At 45.9% G+C, this 19,240-nt stretch overlaps 1 protein-coding gene across 1 annotated transcript; it reads left to right on the forward strand.

The window, feature by feature from the left end:
* The first annotated feature begins 472 nt into the window (after positions 1 to 472).
* LOC146186056 (acetylcholinesterase-like) lies at positions 473 to 14,417 on the forward strand. The gene is made up of 8 exons (XM_084607984.1): positions 473 to 549; positions 1,644 to 1,785; positions 2,049 to 2,495; positions 4,226 to 4,383; positions 7,158 to 7,413; positions 9,121 to 9,284; positions 10,534 to 10,839; positions 14,189 to 14,417. Exons 1-8 carry the CDS (start codon positions 473 to 475, stop codon positions 14,415 to 14,417), a joined length of 1,779 nt encoding a protein of 592 aa, XP_084464110.1.
* The last annotated feature ends 4,823 nt before the right edge of the window (positions 14,418 to 19,240 follow it).

Genomic DNA, 19,240 nt, shown 5'->3' on the forward strand with positions numbered 1-19,240 from the left:
TGTCTAAATAATAGATAAGTATGACAGGTGCGGGTGCAAACTACATGCTTCTATCGCTACGATACTTTTATGGCGCTGTGAATCTAGAACGCGTCATAAGAAATGTCGCAGTACTTTTTTTTTTTTCGCTTGAAGAGACATTTCCAACACGCTTCGAGCAGTTATTTGTGCACCTATTTTACACGAGTATTCGCACTGCTGATTCGTGTAATAACAAATTACTAGAATCGATATTTCCCCTTTATGGCATTTCTCAGTTTTGATTCCGGCTACATCGCGCACTTGTTTAGCAGGTCTCGTACGGTGCCATAGGTCTCGTATGTTAGTTCCGCAATCATCTCGCAAAAACTGGGAATCTACTTGGTTCCCTGAGCCAGCCACTTAACTGGCCTCCGCAGGTGTGCGTCGTCTTCGTAGCAGAAGCCTCGAGTTGTCGCATAATAGCCGGCCTTAGTGCCTCTGGCTAGCCAGCATGCAAGGCCAGTTCATCTCAGCCAGCAAAGGTCACGCCGAACGAATCCAGGCGGCCAAAACCGCCTTCACATACAGGTCAGCACGACGTTTTTCTATGAAATGTTTTTGCAGCTAAAGTTTTATAGAGAGAAAAGGAAAGAGGGGGGGGGGGGGGGGGGGGGCAGAGGGAGACAGAACGAATACAAGAAAGTTAATCAGAAGGGCGTGCCGAATGCCGAGCCTTCACCGGGAGGTGGGATGAAGAGATTTAAAGAAGGGCAGAGAAGGGTGAAGAAAATGGTAACTAACCATTTTTTGCACAAATCTCTATATATCGTAACGAAACAGCGCCTTCCAGGTCTTGAATGCCGTCACTTGTTCTGGCCACGATTCGAGGGTCTTACACTCTACCAGGGGGCTTGACCGAGGCATTCAAGAGGCAGTGCCCTACTTTTTGAAGCTAGATCAGGGTGCCTTAGAACACGCAGCTACAAAAAGAAATTTAACAATGGAGATGACGCATGTGCTGTATGTGGAAACTCCAGTGAAACAATTGCCCATATTATGCTCGAATGTAGTGGTATCCATCCGGAAGTTGGTGCAGGCGCAATCAGTGTTCCTGAAGCTCTGGGGTTTAGAGATAACAGTGGCCGGGTGAATAAACCGGCGGTGGAAACTAGCGGAAAACGACTGGAAGATTGGTGGCTTAAAAGCAGAGAAGTGACAATGTTAGTAATGTAGGAAAAAAATTTAATAAATAGAATGATGGTTTAGTTAACCATTCTAAATCAATAATTTAGATATAGGGAGAAAAATTAGCATGATAGCTACTGCTACCACCCCCGTTTCAAAGGGGACGCTCCTATATTCCATCCATCCATCCAGAGGGCAACACAGCGTATGTCATTCGGTGACCAGGTTTAGTCATAATATAGCCTTGCATTGTATTGTGGAGTCTACAGTATCAGTTGTAAGACCCTAATTATTTAGTAAAGTTGATTACCATCTCCACGATGACAAAGTGAAAGAAAGTTTTCCCGTTTCCATTTGTAAGGAAATTAAATTTTCCTCTGCAACATGGTGATATAGCGGGGAAGTGTTCGTGTTCGCACGCCATTTCTGTGCCACTCAAGAACCGCGACATGTCACGAGTCGACTTTCACTCGACCGTTGTGGGGCTGCTGCCGCAGGTGGTGGCATGGCGTGACAGCCACCAATGTGCTCGTGTTCGCCGCCTACTTCTTCTTCGTCATCTTTGTCGAAGTACACAAGGAACCCGAGGCGCAGCTCGACATTGGCCTCATCTACGGGCGTACCTTCAAGAACCTTGAGGTGAAACCTCGTCCGCATCTCAGTGGCTCACGGCGTTGCGCTGCCGCGCACGAGTTCGCATGTTAGGTGTTTGACCGAGCAGATACAATGTTGTACAACATTCTCTATATTGAACGATAATTAGTGGTTCCCAGTTAGCACGTCAACAAAAGCCCAACAGACATGCAGCTGAGACGCAAAAGACATCGATAAGCAAGTTGACTTATCATCCGAGAGAAAAGGTTGTATACGTTGAAACAGTACGCTGTTCGGATCGCACGCAGGTGAGTGCGTACTACGGCGTCCCGTATGCAAGGCCTCCCGTAGGTTACCTACGGTTCCGGCGGCCAGAGCCAATGCCCCAGGGCAACCTGGACCTAGACGGGCGCAATCCGCGGTACCCATGCGTACAACAAAACGTGTACTACGGGAACACCACGCTCATAGAGGCGTCCAACACGACCGAGGACTGCCTGCACTTGGATGTGTACGCGCCGCGCGCCAGTGGCTCCTACGAGCAGTTGCCGGGCGCCGGCCGCAGCGCTGTCCTGGTGGCCCTCATCGACCTCCACTTCGTCAACGGGGGCAACTCTTACTACTTCGCCGACCCACGCCGCTTCGTGAACAGCACCGGCGTGCTAGTCGTGGTGCCCAACTACCGGCTCGGAGCGCTCGGCTTTATGCGAAGCGGCAAGCAACGCTCACCTGGCAACATGGGCCTGCTCGACCAGGTACGTGAATGCGAGAGGCGGGTGACACATTTGACTTACCGACAAGCGAACGTCCGATAGGACGGCAGACCTTTACCTCAACATATCGGTTGCACAGCTTCCCCTGCTCCAAAGTATTAATCCGACGCTCTCACTAAGGCAAAATTTAAAGGTTAGCTGAACGACTCGCCACTGTTGGCAGTCAGATGAACTTCCCGTGCGGCACGTAGAACAAATGCTCTGTTAAGAAGGAGTTAAATTAAAATTCGCGTGGAACAGGCATGCACCCAAAGCGAGCCCACCCGGAAATCAGGCTCACAACCCAGTCTTCCATTGATCCCTTAGCAGTGCCCCCTCCCCCCCCCCCCCCCAAACTTCCCTATTACCTTGGGCTAGCTACGTGCCTGGCATGGAATTATTCTTTTTCGCATGACCCTCCACTCATGCTTGTCTCCCTTCCTCTGTCCTTTCCTGAGCTTCTGTCACACTTGAGCAATTCGTTTTGGCAGCAGGAGCCAGTTGGGTTGTGGGGACAGCTGCAAACACACAACTGCCAGTTCACATACGCAGTTTACTCCTCGTGAGAGTGATTTGGCCCTGTATCTCACCCGTGCACGTCTTTTTTCGACCACTGTTGTGGACAGCAGACAAATTGTTGCGCATTTCGCATAGGATGGTATATTTAGAACAAGATCAATTGGCAAACAAGTCAAGTGAAGCATAAAACGAAAATCTAAGAGGAAAAAAAAACGTGAAAGACAAAAACTGCCTCCTTCTCCACTAATAACGCTACCAATTTCAATGTTTCTAAATGCTCACTAACATTAATGGGCGAAGAAAGTTTTGGAGGACCCATAAGTGCCTCCTTTCGGTATGTGAAAGCGTCAATGGCTCCAGTCGGCCAATTCTGCTTGAGGATCCTTGTTCCCGTACATGGACATCGTTATTTCCTAAAAAAAAAAAAAAAAAAAAATAGCGACATATTAATTGAAGGTTTTCATACGAACTTTTGCCCCACAAACAATTAAAAAACGAGTGCTTCCTCGCTAGCCGAAGACAATGACTCCGAAAGAAATCACTGGACAGGTGCTATCCTGCCCCGTCTCGTTTTCTCGGTACCCTTGTTTTTTACTATAATGGTGCTCCTTGTGTAAGAACGAACGAACAAGGCTGCCGACATGTGCTGCTCAAGATTAACGAACTCTGAGCGTGGTGCTAAAGCTGTGGTACGAGTAAGCAGTACGTAACATTTATTCGTCGCAAGTAAAGCACCACAGACTAGAAAAAAGGCGCCAGACTCCGAACCCTACTCTGCGACGAAATGATGGCGGAAGCTGTGACTAAAGGTGATACAAATAACAATGTTGGCACTCAAACTACGTTTAATTACCAGCCAAATAAATATAACTCAATTAGCGATTCCTCGTAGAAAGGGCCGAAGGCTGAATTATGTTGCTTTATTCTTTTTCTTGTGTTCTTTTTTTTTTTCATTTCACATCATCAAATACTATCTATAGCTGATTTCCTCGTTTCGGTCTGTATGTATACTTCAACTTATTCCTCATAGCAGCTATGGACCAAAAATGGCTGTACTTTAAAATGAGTTGTTGGAGAAGAAATATGCGGCATCTAACAGGCCACACATGCATGATATAATAAATGAAAGGCTGCTTCATGAATTACACGCCACATTTTCAGCGTCAAGAATACAAACCATGCCTTCTATATGCGTGCGTTGCCTCTTCCTATAGGCCCTAATGCTGCGCTGGGTGCGAGACAACGTCTTCAGCTTCGGTGGCAACCCTCACAACATCATCCTCATGGGTGCGGGAGGAGGTGCAGTTGCCGCGGGCTACCACCTGCTGTCGCCGATGACGAGAGGCTTCACGAGGCGTGCCATCCTGCACAGGTATGTATCACGCTAGGCTCTGCTAGGTTAGCTCACTCGATCATGTATGATGCCACAGCCAGCAGAATAGTGGCCGAATTGGACCGCCTGGATGACAAGCGTCAAGAAGTTGCATCTTGCTGCGTGTCCAAACGTCGCACCTGGGAACACAATCTTTCTTGTATGCTATGTCACAGCTGGTTCACCATGGCTGACACATTTCGCATGGCTGCATCTTATTAGGCCACTAACGTAGGCTCACTCGTTTTAAGACCTTCCTGGCAAGTTCCTATTCGTATCTACATGAATCCTTAGCCATGTTTACCACTGGCTGATGGCCGAACTCGCCGCTACTCCGGTTGTGTGCGAACACCCCTTGCAATACGCCAATCTTATCTGGCCGCGGGGCTGCTGGCATTGTATGCAAGCTGCAGCACCGAGAAGGGTCTGAAATCCTCCCACGCTGCAAAACCTGTAGAAAGCGAAAGCGCAATATTACGTTTAAAGCATGCTCGATAACATCGTTTGCACAATATAGTACAGCATCATAGTACAACACCAAAAAGCAGTCGACGGCCAGACAGAAAGCACGGGGAAAAAACATTCCACTGGGAGCGCCGCCTTCACCCTCATTCTGGTCAACACCCTTGCTGATCAGAATACGCTACATGTAAACACTGTAGTGCATCGCATTACTGTGACACACTACGAAATGTGAAGCGCTATTGTTGCATTCTTGTGAGCATGGCTCCTGTAACGAAAGGTGTGAAATTGATCTGTCGGTGACTCAAGGATGCCGGTGGCCATGTACTCGGCGAGACTTGAGATCCATTTTCAATCTAACATCAGTTATGTGAACGTAATTTGTCGTGGCGGAGCGAGAACAACTTCCCGTCACCTAAACGATAGAGTTTAAACATTGTCTTATTGACTCGTTAGGTCGGCACAAGTCCAAACACGCGACTTTTAGCGCAAACAATTTACTATGTGCTGTGAGTTTAAGGCATTTCCAAGCTCCAGTCGCGAGGCGGCGCTTCTCCGCATGTCTGGAACCACAGATGCTATATATAGACAGCGAGAAGGTGCGTCGTCCTCGATGAGTGACATTCGCAACTATAGTTTATACTCTTTACACAGGCGAGTTGTTCGTCACATTTAGCGACGGACAAACCAATTTAATGTCATTTCCAGTAGCTAGTGTGATAGACAAATTTAGGACTGACTGTCCCGGAATGACAGAAATGACTGCCATGTGCGTAACCTGGATACTGGTGCTTCGAGAGCTAAAATTAACGCACCTGGAAACAAGGGCGTTTAAAAGTGGACAGTGAAATTTTGCGCGATAGCTTTAGGGCACCGTTCTTCAGTGAATTCTGCACTATCGGCGTTATTAGCGAAAAATCACGAGCGTGCCTGAAGCAAGTTACATCAACGGCTTCTGATTAGTCAGTGGATTTTATGACGTCACGTGACCAAATAGTAGGGCCTAGTTGGCAACAGCTGCCTACTCGGTATAGCTTATTTTAAGAGGAAGGGGAGGGGAGGGGGGTGAGATGGGAATCGAACTCTGAATCTTTGGATCCATATCCAGGCATGCCACTCCTTGGGCAAACAATCATGTTCGGTTTTTCTTTCTCATAATGGGGTACTTTACTACTGTATGCTAGTGGGTATGCGTGTGAAACAGGGAAGGGAACAAATAAAGGGAATAGTGGTTAGGCCTGTAGCGAAGTGGATGTATGGGAACGATGATCCGAAAGCACAGCCAAAAGACGGGATCTGTAAGTGCACGTTAAACAACATCAGGTGGTCGAAATTTCCGGAGCCGTCCACTACGGCGTCTCTCGTAACCTGAGTCGCTTTGGTACGTTAATCCCTATAAACTAAACCAAACCACTAACGCCGTTATCGTCGCCTTAAATGCGAAGCTAGTCTACCCCAAATTTACTGTTGCTGAAAAGAGTTTTTAATTGCATAAAAGAGCGCTAAGCGACTACATATTCAGCTATTTTGCTTAACTTGAAGCTTGATAGGTTTCATGGGGTGCAAGAATCAGAAACGCAAGAATCAGGGCTTTGAATATGCGTAAAATGACCGAAGACCCAAAGCATTTCGTGCGTCGTCCGGGGCACAAAAATACAGAAGCGCCGAAAAGAATTTAGACCGGCTGCTAAGGGTATAGGGAAACGCAGACTATAGGTCTCTTGACAGCTTCCTAACCTCCATGCTTCTGCGATGTCAATAAGTGAATATCAGGAAAAGTTTATGTGTTAAGTACACTGATGGCATTATAATATACCGAAATTTTGTTAGACTGCCACCTATTATCGCTTCATTGTCACAGAAACGCATATTATGGTCCATACGAACAGAAAGTGCTAAGAGCAGTTCAGTTGGTTTGCTGTAAAAAGAAATCATGGCTTAATAAGGTGATAAATATTTATTGTTATTAAAAAAACTGACAGCCTTCCCGTCGAGCTCATGTCCGAGCTTTGATGACGTAAAAAGACGTTTCAAAGACTGCAATGTTATATCATTTTGCTCACTGCTGTATATCCTAACCAATCCTCTTCATCCCATTACCACTGTCTGTGTGCTATAATATTCTATATAGTTTAGGCTAGTATTCTACTTACCGGTACCATCTACATCGGTTCTGAATGGCTGATTTCTTCCCATCTTGCACCCTGTCGGTAAAGTGTCAACGGTCATCGGTTCCTTGTCATCGGTGAGCGCTCAAACTGTGCGGGGACTTTTAACTGTCCCTGTAGGCCTAAGTTTCTCCCTGCTCGCAGCGGCTCCCCGATGATGCCGTACCCAGTGGTGAAGGCCGAAGACCCGCTCGAAGAAATCGCGGAGAAAGCGCATTGCTCTAAGGACGGGGCCGGGGTAAGCCTGGACCCGACGTCCGTAGTCAGCTGCCTGCACGGCTTGCCCACGACCATGCTGCGCGGCGCGCTCACTCAAGGCCACTACCCGATCACGCAAGACTCCTTCATGCCGCTGCCATTCGAGATCATGCTGGCCCAGTCGGCGGACCAGACGGCGCAGGTGAGGCAGCCGACTCGTCGGACAAACCACCGTAGGAACAGTGCCAAATATTTGGACAGGGCCTTTGAAACGAAGGGCGTCTAGACTTGAGTGCTAAGAGAGCGCAATGGCACGGCGACTTTAACGGGCATCGAGTGAATTTTTAATCGAGATTACGCAGAACCGCAGAACTCTGTACTCTTACAAGTAATAACTGAAAATATACACGCACGCTCGGGATGCTGGGTTCAACTGCTAAAGAAGTGCATTCTCAGTGACTGCCCGTGGATGCTTCATACGTTCTCTTGAGGCTGCCTCCGTATCTTCCTTTCCTCATCTTAATTTTAATTCGAGATCAGCTAGATGATAGTTGTAACCTGTACTCTCCTGTATAACCACGCCGCCGTTCATGTACTTTTTGCTATGCGTGTCCACGTAAAAGGGCTAGCTCATAAAGATATGGATGGTGCTTACTCCTGCTATCCAGAAAGCTTGAACCTGGGGCCGTATACACTATAATGATCCGTTAGTCATTCTCTAGTTCGTGTTCTGGCATTGGCTCATCGGCGACCAGACCTCGACATTGGCTGCATATTGCACTGGCTGCTGCGAGGGGCCGATGCGTGCGTCGAGGGACGACGGCTATTGTGCGGACGTTTGCGGACACGTGATTTTTGTGTTTGGCCACTTTCTGCTTTCGTCTGATGGGGCTGCCTCGTGACGTCACACCAAATTAAATACCAGATTTATAATGGCTCCTTATAGAAAACGACCCCCGTAGCATTATCTACTTTAATAATGGACTGCAAAAGAATTTATTTCCCCAATAAAAAGTTGCGGAATTTCAGTTTGAGGAGCTAAACTCTTGTCCTGTATGTCGCTGCTTTTCAAGAAGTAGCAGCATTTTTTGTGAGTCAGAGCTGTCCGGAGAACTATCGCAACCCACTCACAGAGCTAAGGTGTAAAGCCATGAAAAGTTGGAAAGTACTAAACAGATCTATAGCTTAATCTCCATCGCAAAAAAACTGAAAAGAAAAGCTATTCCCGCTACAAAAAAAGAAGCTTCAGATAACACAACGACCACTTTTCCAGTCAAACATGAACACCCGACGATTTCCTGAAAAGTTATCGACCGAGCGCATCCAAAGTTAGGTGCCCATGTGAATGCAGTGCAAGGCGCTCATAATGCATAATCGTTTTGCTTTTAATTTTGATGTACTAGTAGTGCAAGCTTGTTGTTTTCGTGCGTGCAAAACCATCGCTAGTTACTACGGAGCCGCAAGTTTTCTCTGCGAGATCATCGAATCTCTCGATGGCGACGGCGCAACTTCAAGCCGTTTATCTGACCACCGGTTAAAATTTCCACTGTTTTTGCATGTAATAAACCATAGAGCGCGATTCCGGGCACTATGTATCCTGTAGGCCTCAATGAAAAAGAAATAGCTATGCCGTACAGTCAATTTCAAGAAGAGTTGTCCATACCGAATTTGACTGAAAAAATTAGAAATAAAACGCATGCACCAGTTTATTCAGAGATATTCGAAAGCAAGCAAGATTTGTAATCATTGCAAGCCCGAATCGTATTGCGTGTTACAGCGTTTGTTTAGGTTCACTGCTCTGGCAACCCCGGACCACGCTGTAGAGGGGCCTGACCATACGCAAAGCGCAAAATCTTCAAATCACGGCAGCCAGTGTCACAGGTATGCCTTTTCGTTGCATCGGCGTCAGGTGCTGGTGGGAAACGTCATCGACGAAGGCAGCCTGATGGTGGCGCACATCTTCCGCAACCTGACCTTCAATGAGTGGCGCTCGACCGACAAGGATTTCATCATCGACAGGCTCCTCAAGTTCCTCGCACCGTACGAGGTGCCGCACCTGGACAAGATCATAAAGTATGACTTCCGCAGTTCTATGTCGCTCCGAATTTACGTCCTCGAGAAGCTAACGAAACGTTTCAAAGAAGCTAGAAATTCGAGCCCACAAATTTCGTAAGAGAGTTTCTTGTGACAGGACCATACAGCGGCCGCAGCTAAGCCGCTTACAAAACTGCCAAATGCAGCCATTGTTTTTCGTTGGTTTTCAGTGCATAAAATGCAATCTAGCGGTGTCGTTTTTTTTTTCCCCTCTCAACAGATGGTGCGACAATCTGTATATCGCAAAATTTCAGCCCAGTCAGAGTGGGCTTACTTGCTATTCAGAAGCACGCGTGTCACTTCTATATGGTCAGTTCCCATTTCCAGTCCTCTGCTCCCCACAAACCAGACACAACCAGAAAACCCCCAGATATTTTGGGACGAAACGGCTGCTCTAAACAATCTGGCGTTCATCCTACTAGCTACCCTGTAACGTTTTGCAGCAATGTGCCAGGTAGGCATCCTTATTCGCACCACAACACCAGTTCAACAGTATGACCTGCGTAGACGCGTACAACCCTGAAATGAAATAATAATCATTTATTGTGGCCTTAAGGGTCCCGCTAGGGACGTTACATAATGGGCCTACCGTGCCGTGTGAATCAAGTGTAAACCACACTAAAGGGGCCTGAGCGGCGCGATAGACAAAATACAAATTACATGCTGAGGCCTACTCAGTCTATAAAAGATCTAAATCTGCGCTGCTCAAATATGTGTTTCTGGGTAGCACCTTAATCGGTAGTATTACTAACATTAAAGCATCGCAAGGATGCGTGGTGCTATTAACACATAGAAAGCAGTTTTGGTTAGAGACGTTGCATGAAAAATAATCACGGCAGGAAAGAAAGCTGAAACATGTTTGCTTCTCTATATTTCATGTCCAGTAGGCGTTGTACTGAGCGGAAAAATCAAGAAATTAAAATGCAACACTGGCAGATTCCAAAGCGCATTCTTTACACTCCTCGCGTCAACGAATAACATGTTTGGCACAAGGAACCGTAGAGTGCCAGTCTGTAACGATGTTCCGGGTTCTGTGAGCAATTGTTTTCTTTTATGTTTACTAATGTTGCGTAGAATTTTCTTTGACTTTATGCTGTTTGGTTATTACAGTGGCTTGCTGGATTATTCGCATACCCCCTGTAGTGATGTCTTTGTGCGCTACAAGCATGTATCAAAACAAACACATAAAGAATACAAGCACGCCCAACGTCTTCATCTCGAACTGCAGGTGTTACCTGTCCAACCCGGACAAAGCACAGCAGGTGCTGACATTCTTCGACATCGCCTCGGAGGTGCTTGGCGACATGCTGTACGTGTGCCCTATGAAGCGCTTCGCCGACCTCTTCTCACAGGCCGGTAACCGAGTGTACTACTTTGTGTTCAACTACAAGCCGGCCGCGTCCGCCGACCGCCTGGGTACGCACGCCACGCAGCTCGACGACGTCATCAACGTGTTCGGCACACATGCGCACCCCTCCGAAATGCGCTTCACCGAGACACTCATGAAGAATTGGGGAGACTTCGCAAAATCCGGGTGAGGCACACTTTCTCAAAGATATACGGACCGCCTATAGCGGTACTAGCACAAGCGTGAGTTGTGGCGCTATTATGCATGAAAACAGGACATGCGCTGACCTCTCAGCTGAACTTCGCTCGAACGAGCAGAAAACAAACAGCTTCGCCAAGCAATAACCAAAGTAGTAAACTGAACAAGTGAAGCATGGTTTAACAGCGCGATCAACAAGGACAGGCAGGGTAGATGTGAGACAGCACAGCGTTGACAAGCAACTGAATTTTTATTCAGGAAGGACTATTTTTTATAGACAACAAACGTAACATTCATGGAAGGGAAAGAATAAACAGATACCATTTATGATTACCAAAAGTTTCCTTAACCACAGTAAAGTACAACTTGTGAGCGAAAAACAATCAACTTCGCCGAGTGAACACTGATTGCAATCACGCAACCTCGTTCTTGTGAAGGCTAATCGACTGTTTCGGCACACATGTCTTCCTATTTTGCCGGATAAATAAAGCGTCAGCCACTTAGCGCGATACTTTACTAGGATTTCGGCACAAAATGCGTGTGCCCTTAAAGTGTGCATGCTTGGCAACCTCTGCAGTTCTGCCAGTGAAGAGGCAGGTTGGAACTGGGTACTTTGCTCAGGGAATCACGGTGTTTTATCAAGCGTGTATTCAGACATCGCCCAGTCTGCCAAATGTTATTCTTGCCACAGGACAGGAATATTTGATAAACTACCCCCGCCCTGCATGGCAAAAATACCTCATCGTGGCGGACACTGCATTTCTTCGTGTTGTTTTGTCCATTGCTCATGCGCGTGCTGACTGCTGGCCATATCTTCCCTAGCTTGTTATCTGCTTTGAAGACGACTTTGACATCGCATTGTTTACCAATTTTCTTCGGGCGGTGTGAAACCCCGTGAACACAAGCGATGGCCACCATCCTTTCTTGCGATGTGTGGTGGAACCTGCGCCTGGTACTTCTGCGTTAACGTCGTCTGGCACCATACCAGATGCGTGTAATAGTGTGGGGTTTTCGTCTGAGTGAGTATTCTCGTGATGCTGGTGCTCGACGAGGAGACAGACTTAGTAAGATGGATGCCGAGAAGGCGGAGAAGAGCGCTCGGTATGAGGCAGCTAGATGGTCGAAGCGAAGGCGGAGATGCGGAGGTACGAGCATTAGAAGTGAGCCAATGAGTGCACACGCTCACGCGTTTACTCTTAAGGCGAGGCTTAAGAATTTTCGTAACCCCGACTTCCATTTACGATAGCGTCCACTTGCTGTCTAGAGCCATAGTGTTGCCCATGACAACTCAGTTAACTGTTGTAACAGGCTGATGCAAACCAAAAGTGAAGTGGTCACTTCTACTCAAAGCGGGACCTCCGACCAAAGACATTGACTAAGACGTCGACGCCATTGGTTGGAGAGGGGAGTTTGCAGCTATGTCCTTAGTGCATCCTATCGTTGAGTTTATTTATTTATTTATTTATTTATTTATTTATTTATTTATTTATTTATTTATTTATTTATTTATTTATTTATTTATTTATTTATTTATTTATTTATTTATTTATTTATTTATTTATTTATTTATTTATTTATTTAGCATATTACCCACAGCGCCGTTTGTCATTACAGTGGAGGGGAAAAATTACAATATGAATAGTGCTACATATTGGCAGGAAGGAAAAAAGAAAAAACATAACACAAAGTATAATTGCAGCATAATTTCACACAAGCAAACACAAGTACTCGTATTAGAGTAGTGCTGCAAACATTTCATTACATTTTGATGAAACGACTTCTTTGGGCAGCTTATTCCATTCATTTATTGATTTTGGAAACAAAATGACATTTTTTGTAAGTCTGTTCTGCATTTTATTTCTTTTACTTAGTATGTGTGGTCACTTCTTGCTGATATATAATCTGGAGGCAATAAATAACGGTCACGGTCAATACCTGTTTTAGAATTATGTTGTGGAAGAATTTCAGCCTAAGTATGTATCTACGTTTCTCTAGTGAAACCCATCCTAACCATTTCTGCGCGGTTGACACGCTGAAATTCCAGCTTAATTATCTAAAACAAAACGGAGAGCTAGGTTTTGAACCTTGTGTAATTTTTCAATATCATTTTTAGTTTTAGGGTCCCATACTGTACGCGCGTACTCTAGTATAGACCTTACATTAGTTGTGTACAACAATTCTTTAGTTTTTAAAGAAAAAGACTTGGCATTCCTGCGTATGAAGCGTAAAATACGACCTGCCTTTGCAGTGATGTAATTATTGTACCTATGCCAACAAGTATCACTAGTTAAATAAGCAACAAAATATTTGTAATCAGCGACAAACGACAAATGCACTGAAATTATGACAAGCAACAAATGTACCGAATTAATACTATAAACAAAATTACAAGGCGACCTTTTTTTAATAAAACACATATAGACACGTTTCCGGATATCAATCGTCATGCCCCATTTATCACACCAATCAGCGATTTTGTCAAGGTCACACTCTAGAGCGTCAAGGTCAGCAGAATTAGTAACAGTTCGGTACAAAACACAGGCATCAGCGAATAGTCTAAATGTAGAAGGTATACCAGCGAAAATGACATTTATAAAACTTACAAACAAAAGTGGTCCTAAAACTGACCATTGCGGGGCACCTGAGGTGGCATCAACTTTTACCGAGATTTCACCACTGACCACCACCCTTTGTGTTTCTTTAATGAAGGTACGCCTTCATCCATGATATCACTTTACTGTTAATGTTTTATAATGGTAATTTTTGTAATAGCAAATTATGCGGCACAACGTCAAAAGCTTTCATAAAATCAAGGAACACGCAGTCAACAGAAACCTCTTCATCTAAAGAACAAGAACAAGCAATAATGTGTACAAGTTCGGTTAACTGTGTGACGCATGAGAATTCACTACGAAATCCATGTTGATTATTATTGAAGAGGGGAAACTTATTAATGTGATGCGCAATATTGGTAAAAGTACATGCTCAAAAAGCTTGCAAGCGGCACTTCTGAGGGACACTGGGCGCTAATTTGAAACCAGACTGCGTGGCCCTGATTTATTTATTGGCACAACATACACCATTTTTCAATCATCAGGCAAATCACTGTCTTTAAGTGATTTCGAAAAAAAAAAAAGCGTGGCGCAAGCCGCTATCCTCCTGCCCTAGTTGTCGTTTCTCCTGCCCACCCGCTTGGGATTTTTTTGTTGTTGTCTTTTTTTTGTATGTTATGTCGCTATTTCAATTGCTAGCAATAGGACGTTTCGCTGCGTCGATATAAACGCGTGGAAAGGTAATGCCACCCGCATTCCGATTCCACCACCTTTTCCCTGCGCAGAGACCTGCCGTCCTTGAAAGGTGGCCGCCCGTGGCCTCCGTACACGCACGATAACCCGCGCTACGTGTTTCTGGAGAACCGCGAGGACGGCGAGCTCTCCACCGACGAGAGGGAAAACTACCGAGACCAGCAGTGCAAGTTTTGGGCCGACTACCTGAGCATGCAGACCACCCAGCAGCAGCCCGAAGACTTTCCCCACAAGTGCGAGGAGATCAGCGCCAATAACTAGCTGTCTACCTCGCACCACTGGTCAATTATGCCTCGATTTTTGCGCGGCGAACAAATAGTTAATGCGTTATTATTGCCTTATTACCAATAGTGGCATGCATTTATTTTCATCCCTGCAACCACAGAGAACTTATTAAGTAGTATATACTTCTTCGTTAAGCTTTATTCCTTCACCAGCCTTTCAACTCTGTACTAAGATCGAACTAAAGTAGATGGGAACATCGTAGAGCATGTTGGTTGTTGGCGTTAAACGACACATGCAGTTGCCGTCATCCAGGAGCTTTGTGTTTTTTCGACTACAGCACTTGTATGCCGACACCACCTTGTCTATTCCTCTTTCATTCTTTCAGCAAAACTGCGACCGACTCAAATAGATACTGCTTTTCACTTGAATTAAACACTAAAACCTAGCAAGATTCATGTCACGAAAACTAATTTCGTTAGATCTCCGTACAAGCAATAACAGCTCATGGAAGTAATATGGATTCCTTCCAGTGACCGGTTCAATTTGTCGTAAAAAGTATGTTTAGAAATATTATACATACGAGAATCTATTTTTCCTCCACAAATTGTGATTTACTAAATGCTTCATAATATGGTTTCCGCAAAAGTACAACTCCCTATAATCCTACTGGAGAAATTAATTCATCCGATAAGCAAATAAATTGCTAAAATAAATGTTTTAATGGCCGTACGAAGCCATGTAAATGTTTCTTGTTTTATTACCTTTCTATAAAATTTTGTTATACATGTGCAACGCACTTGCGTTGCCCTTTCCCAGCGTGAAATGTGCCCCGTTAATTGAGTTTCAACAACAATTGTTCTCTGCATACGTTTGAATAATTTCTTCTTTCTTTTTATATCGTCAGACTGTTGCATTACAAATATATTTACACTGTATTGACTTTCTATTCATTGTGCTTCATACATATTTTGCGGTGATGAAAGCGGATCTCTCACATGAATTAAGCATGTGTATCAATCAATATCCTTACAGACATGCGACAGAAGAACGTCACACTTTTGCGTTCGCACCCCGCCGGGGTGGTGCAGGGTGGTAATAGGGCGCTCTACTACTGTGCCCAAGGATGCGGGATCGAATCCCGGCCTCGGCGGCCGCTTTTCGATAGAGGCGAAAAGTTAAGCACCCGTGTGCTGTGCGATGTCAGTGCACGTTAAGAAATCCCAGGTGGTAGCAATTTCTGGAGACCTCCACTACGGCGTCTCCATAGCCTTAGTTGCTTTGGGACGTTAAACTCCACAAACCGAAACTTTTGCGTTCGCACCGCCCGCTTTAATCACAAAAAACTGCATTTCTACGGCTGCTCAGAGGTTGCAGACAGGGCTGCTAGGCCGTCAGCGCCATAGCTGAAAGGGCTTTTTGACTTGAAGTGCCTTTCTTTCACTCCCACCTATTTAAAAAAGACATATCTGTCGAGAGGTGAATAGTTTCTCGGGGTGCGTGTGTCAATATCGTTAGTGACGATCTTAAATAGAATCTTATGTTAGTTTTCCAGGTTCGGTTCTCTATTTTGTCATTATTATGTGCTCAGGCGACTACTCTATCTCACAGACAAGCGATAGTACTCAATGATGGAAACCATTTATTTTTAGCGGTTCTTAAGGGGCCGTCTGTTACAATTACTGGGTGGTCTCCCTCTTACGAAAGCCCATTGGCGTCGGTTGCGGCCCGAGCCAGCTTGACCAAAGCTCGTTGCGCCGGCAGGTCAGAGCAGCCGAGCACGACTGCCTCCCAGTCCTCCCGGGAAGTGTTGGGCAGGAAGGAGGGGGGGGGGGGGGGGGTAGATTGGGGGTTTTTAATGCAAAAGCATTACTTCGCTATGTTCACAGATTTCTGTCCGCAGACCGTGTCCGCAGAACGTGTTCGCACAATCGTGTCCGCAGCAGTTGTAATTGAGAAGTGGTAGAGGTTAATGAGTGGTGTCATTCGATAGAGGGTGATGTAATGTGTTCGAGAAAATAATTAGGCCAATAAGTTAATTAGGTAATTATTTGAATAACTGGTTCACAGGAAAGTAAAGGCGCAGTATTTGCCACACTTGTTCTGTTCTTTAATATACTTTTCATGACGGTCGTGACAGTTTTGAACCAGAGGTAGGGTACCTTGCGGCCAGTCAGAATTTTAGAGATGCAGTTCCAATTGATTACTAGTTGCGTGTTTGGACAGGAAAACATGAAACATGTGGGATTGTTTTTCATTCAAATAGTCGAAGTTTCAGTGACATCATAGAATTTCATCGATTTCTAATATATGATGGCCTATAACAGACCTTTTTTTATGCTACAAGATTCCTGTATGAACTTGGGCGCAGATTCATATCTACTTTAAGGTGGATGCGGTAAATAGATTGCGTACATGAAATAAAGGCGCGACAGACCGACTCACATGCAGAAAATGAACCTATCTGCACTGAATGACCATAAATTGCGTGCATGTAACTGAGTTCAGCATAGGTACAAGGAGTAGAAAGAATACAATGACAGACAGCTCAATGAAAGTGGTAGAGAGGATGCTGTTGCTGATAATCTGACCCTGCACCCTCTATATTGGGTGACGGTTTGCGCAGTCTGCGTCCTAGCAACCAGCAGTCATTTGTATGCTGAGTTCAGCCCAGTTATGGTAAAAGGACCAGAAAGAACCAATGACAGATAGCTCAATGAAATTAGTGAAGAGGATGCTGTTGCTGATGATGATCTCATCCTGCACCTTCTGTATTGGATGAGGGTGACCGCAGTCTAAGTTCTAGCGACCAGCAGTTGTGTGCATGCCACGGAGTTCAGCTGAGGTACAAGGACCAGAAAAAACACAATGACAGATAGCTCAATGAAAGTGATGGAGGATGCTGCTGCTGATCTGATTTATTTATAGGAAGGGAAAGGCGCAGTAACTGTCTCACTTGTTTTCTGTGGACACCGCAACCACGCCATAAGGGAAGGGAGGAAGGTGGGAGTGAAAGTGGAAAGAGAGAGAAAGAGGAGCCGAAGTGGAGGGCTACGGAGTAATTTCGACCACCTGGGGATCTTTAACGTGCGCTGACATCGCACAGCACACGGACGCCTCTTCGTTTCGCCTCCATCGAAGCGCAGCCGCCGAGGTCGGGTTCGAACCCGGGTACTGCGGTATCCTGCATTCTCTGTATTGGATGAGGGTGAGTGCCATCTGCGTTCTAGCAACTAGCAGTTGTGTGCATGCCACGGAGTTCAGCTGAGGTACAAAGACCAGAAAGAACACAATGGCAGATAGCTCAATGAAAATGGTGGAGAGGATGCTTCTACTGGTAATCTCATCCTGCACCCTCTGTATTGTGTGAGGGTGAGCAGTCTGGGTTCTAGCGACCAGCAGTTGTGTACATGCCACTGAGTTCAGCTCAGCTAAGGTAAAAGAACCAGATTGGAAGGTAATGAGGTCGCGGATAGGCTAGCTCGAGGTCACACAAACCGAGCGGCCACCAATCCCGATCTCACAACCAGCATTCCTGTCCCAGCGACGTACGGCGCGCGACTTAAGTACCTACGGGAACAACGTAGGATTTATCTCCCTCCACACAGGGGTCTAAATGCACAAGAAATGCGGGAATGGAGACAGCTCCAAATCAACACTTACCCCAACCTACATCAATACAACATAATGTTCCTAGAACACTACACAGACACATGTCCTTGGTGCAACGACCAGCCCACCGCCTACCACGTCACATGGGGGAGCACAGGCCCCAAACCTCCACACATAAACATGCACCATTCGGAGGCGCAGTGGGAGGCCACTCTGCAATGCTATGATCTAGAGATTCAGCGTAGGCTGGTAACTCAGGCAAGAGCGGCAGCCCAGGCCACTGGGGTCTTGAAATGAAGACTCCACTCACTGCCCCCCCCCCCCTTTTTTTTTTCTTTTTTCCTTTCTCTTTTCTTTTTCTTTTTGAAATAGTTTTCTCTCTCTCTCTCTCCCAGAGAGAACACAATGACAGATAGCTCAATGAAATTGGTGGGGAGGAGGCTGCTGCTGATGATGATTTTATCCTGCACCCTCTGCATTGGCTGAGGGTGAGCGCAGTCTGCGTTCTAGCGACTAGCAGTTGTGTGCATGCCACTGAGTTTAGCCGAGTTACAAAGACCTAAAAGAACACAATAACAAATAGCTCAATGAAAGTGGTGGGAGAGGATGCTGATGATGATCTAATCCTGCATCATCTGTATTGGGTGAGGGTGATCACCATCTGCGTTCTAGCAACTAGCTGTTGTGTGCATGCCACGGAGTTCAGTTGAGGTACAAGGACCAGAAAGAACGCAGTGACAGATAGCTCAATGAAAGTGGTGGAGAGGATGCTGCTGCTGTTGATTTGATTCTGCACCCTCTGTGTTGGGTGCGGGTGAGCGCAATATGCGTTCTAGCCACCAGCAGTTTGTATATGCCACTGAGTTCAGCTCACCTAAGGTAAAAGGACCAGAAAGAACATGACAGATAGCTCAATTAAATTGGTGGAGAGGATGCTGCTGCTGATAATCTGATCCTGCACCCTCTGTATTGGGTGCAGGTGAGCACAGTCTAAGTTCTAGCTACATAGCATCTAGCGGGCGATAACAGCACTAAGGCGCTTTTTCTGTAGGTCCCAAATTACGACACGCGGGAATATTTTCAAAGTGTAGGGTACAGAAAAGCATTTCCCAGAGCTCGACTGTGTACGCCGAGCAAGTTACCGGCGCAGCATGGAGTGCCCGTGCGCCTCGCGTCCATTGCCTGTTAGCCGCCCAACCGACCGGCACACCCGCTCCATCAAATCTTCTAAAAGTTTGATTAGGTGTGTG

Source organism: Amblyomma maculatum, chromosome 6 (genome assembly GCF_055883805.1).
Source record: "Amblyomma maculatum isolate TAMU_Amacu chromosome 6, ASM5588380v1, whole genome shotgun sequence".
NCBI classification, from domain to species: Eukaryota; Metazoa; Arthropoda; class Arachnida; order Ixodida; family Ixodidae; genus Amblyomma; species Amblyomma maculatum.